Source organism: Sphaeroforma arctica (genome assembly GCF_001186125.1).
Source record: "Sphaeroforma arctica JP610 unplaced genomic scaffold supercont1.2103, whole genome shotgun sequence".
In the NCBI taxonomy this organism is placed as follows: domain Eukaryota; class Ichthyosporea; order Ichthyophonida; genus Sphaeroforma; species Sphaeroforma arctica.
This window is the reverse complement of record NW_014038455.1, coordinates 1-7,980: the sequence shown is the minus strand read 5'-3', so window position 1 is coordinate 7,980 and position 7,980 is coordinate 1. Positions and strand designations below refer to the sequence as shown.

Below are 7,980 nucleotides of genomic sequence, written 5' to 3'. Positions count from 1 at the left end.
CAAATTTATATCACACGAAAACTGAAAATCGGGTCTGAAATATTTATAGCCTCGTAAAATAAAACAATGCGTCATGCTTAATGTGCAGTGACTGTTGATGTAGCTATGTTGCCTAATAAGAAGTCGTTGAGCACAGTGACTGTTGGTGTAGCTATGTTGCGCAATTTGATGCGGTAAAGCGCCCTTGGCCAAGCATTGTCTGGTCAGCAAAACTTGTTTCGACACGAGAGTAGATAGCCTGGAAAATTTCTCGGAATACATCGAAGGAGCGTAAGTAATAGAAAGTGTACCGGCTCTCGATTGGCTTTGTGTCATAAGGGATTCAGTGTATATCATCATAGCTATGTAAATTAGACAGAAGGCTATGGGATAATACAATGAACAGGGTCACGAAATATACAAAAATCCTAAAACACTAAATCAATCGGCTGCCGAAGTAATTTTATTTGTCAATGTCAAATGGCCAGCCTATGGTAAGAGCGGCAGGGTTCCTCGCTGTTGATGAATCAGAAGCACATAGTGGGCGACCATCATGTGCCATTACGCTGAGCATTGGGTCTACAAAAAAATCAAAGTTACTAAAGCTGTGGTGCTGAGGTTAAACCTTCATCGATCACTCCTATCACTCCTGGCTCCACAGCAATGCCGATGACTTTCCTTCCCAACATGTTTCTGTGTAGGTCTGCACTAGGTCGAACTAGTCATCTCAGACATACAACACAGAGTCCAATCATCTCAGATGCACCTGCATGCCGACTTTTTGTCGCTAAAACATTCAGATCATTTGACTTTAACCTGCTCTGCGTGTCGCTGTCCGTGCTAACCTTTCTCGTTGCGAAGGTTGCCGTGCACAAACTCGTACTATTGTGGCGTGATGCAGAACTACACCCTACGAAGCAACATGGTATGTTCTAAGTAGAAGCGCACCTGCCGAGCCCTGGCGTATACCTTACGCACGTTTGTGCGTGTATTACAAGTATACCACCACTATATTTTGGCTCCAATGTCAGAGTTTAGCCTTTGCCGACGGTCGTTTGGGATTCGTGCAATAGCTTCACCAATTTCTTTGCGTCAAACCTGTTAAGGTAAAGGCGAAGAGCTGAGGTGGGGTACCAATAAACATATAGCGAGCTTGATGACGACGCTCTCTGCATTCTAGTGAATCTGTGGCATTTCGGTACAAAAGCCAAATCTTGAAGGTGAGCAGAGTGCCAGTCACGGTCAATTGCTCTAAAACCCTAAAACAAAGCAGTCGCCAGCCGTTGTGAGATTCAAAAGGACTGCTGTCCAAGTGCATAGCGAATATGTCGACCGGACTATATAACGTCTTTCAACACATAAGTGTATAAGAAGCATGCAAAGTTTAGAAAGGCAAGAACAAGCATTATAGTGTTAAAAAAAAGCATGCTTGGTTCAAAAATGCAGGTACAAACATTGAAAGTGTTTAAGAAGCATGTATGGTTTAGAAATGCAGGAACAAACATTGAAAGTGTTTAAGAAGCATACATGGTTTAGAAATGCAGGAACAAACATTGAAAGTGTTTAAAAAGCATGCATGGTTTAGAAACGCAGGTACAAACATTGAAAGTGTTTAAGAAGCATGCATGGTTTAAAAATGCAGGTACAAATATCGAAAAAGTGATGTAGAATTGAGACGAATCGAAGAGGCAGACGATGGCGCACTGAAGTGTCATAGACTAGCAATGATATTCGTCAAACAGAACTAACTACAGCGTAGTATAAAGCGGGTTGGGTGAAAGCAACATGGCACCTCTTAGACCAGATATGCACTGGCAAAACACTGAATATGCGGCTGGCTGTATATAACCCAATAGAATAAGTATAACTGAGGTATTCACTGGTACGTGCAGACACTCGCACGCACTTCTTAGCAACACGAAGGGCCATCCGCCTACGAACGGAGAGGTGTAACATAGACAGGGATATATCAACCAGACCCATGCCAGCTAAGACGTACCAGAGCAAACAGGGTGAGGGCCAAGCACGCACACGTCAATGAAATACAGGAATAATCCATGCAAACGAATATAAGAACACACCACACGCATAAGAATGAACCATGCAAACACGCATAAGAATGAACCATACAAACAAATATACGAATAACCCATGCAAACAAATGTAAGAATGAACCATGCAAACACATATAAGAATGAACCATGCAAAAAAATATAAGAATGAACCATGCAAACAAATATAAACATGAACCATGCAAACAAATATAAGAATGAACCATGCAAACACATACAAGAATGAACCATACAAACACAAACATGCATGAACCATACAAACACATACAAGAATGAACCATACAAACACATACAAGAATGAACCATGCAAACACATACAAGAATGAACCATGCAAACACATACAAGCATGAACCATGCAAACACATACAAGAATGAACCATACAAAAAAATATAAGAATAAACCATGCAAACGAATATAAGAATGAACCATACAAATAAAGATGGATGATGCATTGTACACACATGTTGCTCGACACAATATCTCGCAGTACACGAACGACGCCAAGAATGACAATCCCAGACACACACGCTAGACTACGTGTGAGGAGCCATTGTGTACAGCGATGTGCTTGACATATACACAGGAGGTCACAGTAGACGACAGGGCGATCCAATACCACGAGAATAGCACGTGCACACACAAGCACACACCGATGACGCATTATTTCCTTCCCGTTCAGGTGCAGCACTGGGATGTCCCACTTGTACTCGTCGAACGCCTCCTTCTCTCTGGGGTCGGTGATGTCAATCCATTCCACGCTGTGTGGGGCCTGCATTAGTACGAGTAGAAAGGTGGAGGTGGCATGTGAAAGCCAAGAAAATAGTGAGCATGATGATATAGACGGCTGACCTAAAACCCTATGTGTAGCGGGGCTCCCAGTCTCAATTCGTGATGCTGTACAGCTGGGTAGGTGTATTTAGAACCAGCAGATACACTCCACTGCTGAGTAGTGTCATTGGTGTGCTCAGACACACAACACAACCATTTCAGAGACACACTGTAGTGAGCGCATGAGATGCAGCAACCAGTAGATACACTCCACTGCTGAGTAGCGTCGTTGGTGTGCTCAGACACATAACACAACCATTTCAGACACACATTGTAGTGAGCGCATGAGCTGTAACATCCTTCGCAACTGGTGCTACAACATTTGACAATGCTGCCCATAGTAATGGCACAGTGCTGTGAGTTTGATGGGCAACATCTGCAGAATGCCTTGTACGGCGCAAGCTTATGCCAGCAGCCCCCCGTAACAGAATATATTAAGGTAATTTAGCACACTAACTATAAAACTGACAACTGCACGCCACAACAGCACAAAGCAACAGCGTATATACAAAACTGTAGTACAGGGGGACATAAGATAGAGTGCACATATAGGACCAGTTTGAAGCTCATAAGTTACAGTATATGTTCCTCAGGCTACGCCTAATCGCAGCCTCTACTTATCTCGTGCGTTCGTTGGGCATGTATCCATTATCCTCTGAGCTGCTAACTAGGTTACTAGGTTCTAACTTGCATGATCACATATTCACTCGTGTGTGCAAGTGATGCTACAACCCAGGACAGACTGTCCGTACATTATCCTAGAACCCAATATGTTACCGAAGAACAATGAACAATTCACACACACGCCCGCTATTGCCAATTACATTGAAGCATAAACAGGTGCTGCTCAGCTGGTGACTCTCTCTCGGAATTGCTCCAATAGTGCAGGAGGTGTCCTCTCAATGGCCTCAAGAGCACTACGGTAACACGTGATATGCGCACAGCTATATGATGTGCACGGTTACTGACAACACGGATGTAACTTTGTCATGGGCCAGAATGCAAACTATGAGCGAGTGCATGGACAACGATATACGACAAAGCCTCCAGCTCATATCAGCAACCTCGGCTCCATTATCATCAAATCAATCACAGTGTCAAGAGGAGTGCAATTGTGTTGCTATGGGGCTGCAGTTGAGACTTGTTCATCTATTAAACGAAGCGGTTGTGGCGCACGTACACGGACATGTCATAGATACCAACACTAGCACAGCTCACACATTTGGCAGCGCAAGCACCTGGGGATATCTGCATGTCACCTTAGCAACCGATACTTCGAGTATAGGCTTTATATAGTAAACAAACCCCGCCTCTTATCAAAAGATATTTACACTAATAGGCACAGCATACGCAAGATACAGTACCTTGTGAGAATGATACGCGGCCTCGGCATATGAGGCGTGTATTATGACAATTGCAATACTCTTTGGGATCATGTTAAGAAGCTAAAGTGATAGCATCGCATTGGCATACGATGGCTTAATATGAACATATTGATATGACAATGTTAAAAGCTACAGAGATAGCTTCGCATGCACATACGATAACATACTATGAACGTATCTGAAGCCACTACATCAGTACATGTACTGATGATGCACAATTACACTCCGTTGTGGCATAACATACCTCGTCTTCTACCTCCAACAGCACTTGCTTCGCCTGGTCGCACAACATGCATTCACCCGACTTGCCGTAGAAGGACAGCCGAGGCAGCAACACCTTCTGTGCTTGATAGAGTCTTAAGGCCGCGCGCATGGTGTAATTGATCTATTTGGCTGGCACAATCGGTATGCTGCGACGCTGTATGTATTGTGTATACAGGAGTGCAAAGTATTGTACGAATATTATATTGTATGTACGAGTACTGTTCTGTTTAATAGAAGAAGGCGGTTAAAGTATTACGTCCAAGATTTGAATAAATCATAAATGCGTTTACGTTTACTAGTATACGTGTTTATTAATAAAAATTCCTTGTACGTCCAATGGTTGCCTTGGACGGTGGACCCCTTTATTAAACGGATTGATGGGGGCTAGGCCGGCAGCCTACTAGTACATATGGCGCCCTCTAAATAGGCTGGCTAGCTCTATACTCCGTTCGAACACATTTCGCCAGCCAAATATGGCTGAATTATTTTGGCGGATTACCGGCTTCGCGAAGCATAGCCTACTAATAAAACACGCGAAGTGACACTGTAACAATGTGACGTAAAATACTTTGTTTTTAGAAAATAGAGATTTCCATTGCCTTCTTCTTGTACGATTCCGAAGGCTATTTATCTGGATTTCTACTGAAATATTGCATAACCAGGAATACTACGTTGCCAGCCGTCCGAGAAACAGTGCATATTTTGCCACAGATAAGTGAGAACCATGTACCTGTGACGACATCTGGCAGCTGTTGCAGCTAGAATATGAGGTTTTTATTTACACGCCGGATGTCTACAGTGAATATGCATAGTAATCCGAACACTTACAGTGATTCTTGGATCGGCCACCGTTTTGCGGGCGAATTTAGATACTGCTTGCTTAAGTTTTAATATCGTCGGCATCTTCTCTGCGCAACTCTTGGCGCTATGTTTTCGATATCCTCGGCATATTATCTAATTATATTATATATGGCTTCATAAACATAGAGAATACATCTACAAAGGTCAGTCAATTTTTATGTACTTAACTCGCCTATGCATCCAACAATTTATGCATCGGCATTCACGAGTATATGTCCTATGTTTTTACAATGGAAAATCGAGAGTGGAAGTATGAAGCGAGCTACTGGTAAGAACCAGATCTCCATTACTTAAAGTATTTACGTATCACACAAGTATGCCGGCACAGTGCGCTGTGTTTATTTGTCATATACGAGTGAGTGAGATCCATTAGTTCGATCGCACACTAGCAGCCTAAATTCAACCAAGACGTCCATAGTCGCACATCCAGTACTAAGCTCGGAAAGTATGCACACGCCGGGTGATAAACTGTCGGCAAATGGGACACTCGGTCAGCTGGAAACCACAGTCGACACACGTGACCAGATGGCCACACTCCAGAAATACGCAGTTGACATGGCGTTCGTAGCAGATCTTGCACATGTCCTTATCCTCGTCGTCGTCATCGCCAATGCCCATGCTCAGGCTGGTTGCGCTGGTGTCGTTAGGCGATCGCCCGTCGCTGCCCGCGTCCTCTGGCTTGCTGCGTGTGCGTTTGGTGGGGCTTCGGGCGTACAGTCCGAGGTTGTCCATGGCCTGTTGCCGCACCAGCCGCATGACCATGTCGTGCAGTTCTCTGCGCTCCACCACGCCGGCGTAGGTCACGTGCTGCTTTTGCAGCACATACTTGAGCTGGCGAATGTTCAGTGCCCGCACCTGGTCCTCTGTGTGTAGGTCTTCCAGCAGATACAGTGTCTTCTTGTCCTTGTCGGTGTCTGCATTGGCGGGGGTACTGCTGCTCCTGTCACCGCCCGTGGTGCGTGTGTTGGGTGATCGTCTGTCAGTGCCTGTGTTGGGGTGCGTGGTTGTTTGCGTGGCTGGGCTAGTCCGTGAGTTTGCGTTTGTGTTGGTATTGGCAGTTGTTCCCGTGCCTGTGGTGGTGCCTGGTGTGCCTGCACTCGTGTTCGTATGTGATCTGGCACTCGGGTTGGCTGTGCTACTGTTGCTGGTCTGTGTGTTGCTGTTGGAGCGTGCCGCTGTCCCGCTGCGGCTGCCCTGGGCGGGGCCACTGGCTCGCCTGTTGCTGGGATTGATAGACTCATCCACACTGTTCAACATGTCTCCAATGCCTGACACCGCCCCTTTGAAAGCGTTGCTGATGTCCTGCCCTATCCCCGCCAACGGGTTATCGGGCGATGCCTTGGCCTCCGCCGAGCGAGTGGGTGGCTGTTGCTGTGTGCTTGTTGTTGGCCTGGGTGCCTGGGTGGTCGTCCGTGTGGCTTGTGGTTGCCCCCTCGTGGCTCGTTGGTGGGGTTGGTTGGCTGCGTTGCCGTTTGAACTGACACCCCCAGGGCTGGCACGGGTGGTGCTGCCATTGCTCTTGTGTTTGTTGGGTGCGTTGAGTTTGATGACTCGGTTCCACACGAGAATCAGCAGTTCGGATTTCTCCATAAACGGTGGCCGCTCGATTTTGAAATGTGTGGCAATCTTAATCAGCTCCTGAAGCAGTAGAGGAATGATAGCGGAATCAAAACATTGGCATGTGTGTAATTAAGAAGTGTGTATGAAAAACATTGGCAAGTGTATAAAAAACATAAGACAAGCATGTATACATAAAATAACAAGTGTGTTAAAAAAACCTTGACACATGTGTATAAAAAACATTGACAAAATGCGTATAAAAGCCGAGAGCGTTATAAGCTATATGTCCCAGAATCATGGAATCAAATTCTATTTATATCAGCTATAGGTTTTAAACGGTAAGTAAATAAAATTCATATATATTTGTATATAGAAATAATGGATAATTTACGCCATCCCACCTATGCACTACTGATTGATATCGATTCACTCCGAAGTCGCACTAGAACAAGTCGCTGCTCTCAGCTGCGCCCAAAGAACAGGTATTCAACACGACCGTATATCAAGATCACGAAACAGTACAATAAGCAAAATATGTTCAGAATTAGGGTAATTTAAAGGCGTATATACTTGTGTCACAGCTATACTATGGTCAATGGCGAGTTGAATGGAAAGAATTAAATTAAAGTATATCTTTACTATATACAAACCTCTATGACGACTACGAATGTGCATGTAAAATGACGAGTACTATGAGGTGGGTGTATATAAACAATTACAAATGACGACGAACAATAAAAGTGAACATTGTTTTGAACCAATTTCAACAGACTACCAACAGCATTGTCGTCCAAATATGAAAAAATATATCTCAAATGCAAGTTCAAAAGAACTATTGATCACATACCAAAAATAGAAAATTTGTAGAAAAATGAAGGTTGCAAATGTAATCTATAAAAAAATCCCGAAATACACCCTTCCGTAAATCTGTCCATATACAGATATGAATATCAGTATATATATACATATGAATGTGCAGAAACACAAAAAATAAATAAATAAACACAAATAAACACACACACACACACA

The 7,980-nt window shown here is 44.1% G+C and overlaps 2 protein-coding genes across 2 annotated transcripts; both read right to left on the bottom strand.

Moving 5' to 3' along the window:
• Positions 1–424: 424 nt before the first annotated feature.
• Positions 425–4,780, bottom strand: SARC_12153 (hypothetical protein). The gene is made up of 3 exons (XM_014293747.1): positions 4,511–4,780; positions 2,704–2,822; positions 425–1,077 (listed from the first exon to the last, which is right to left on the bottom strand). Exons 1-3 carry the CDS (start codon positions 4,637–4,639, stop codon positions 1,014–1,016), a joined length of 312 nt encoding a protein of 103 aa, XP_014149222.1. The 5' UTR covers positions 4,640–4,780; the 3' UTR covers positions 425–1,013.
• Positions 4,781–5,693: 913 nt separating this feature from the next.
• Positions 5,694–7,035, bottom strand: SARC_12152 (hypothetical protein). Its single transcript, XM_014293746.1, has one exon. The coding sequence runs from the start codon at positions 6,979–6,981 to the stop codon at positions 5,824–5,826; it is 1,158 nt and encodes a 385-aa protein (XP_014149221.1). The 5' UTR covers positions 6,982–7,035; the 3' UTR covers positions 5,694–5,823.
• Between the last annotated feature and the right edge of the window lie 945 nt (positions 7,036–7,980).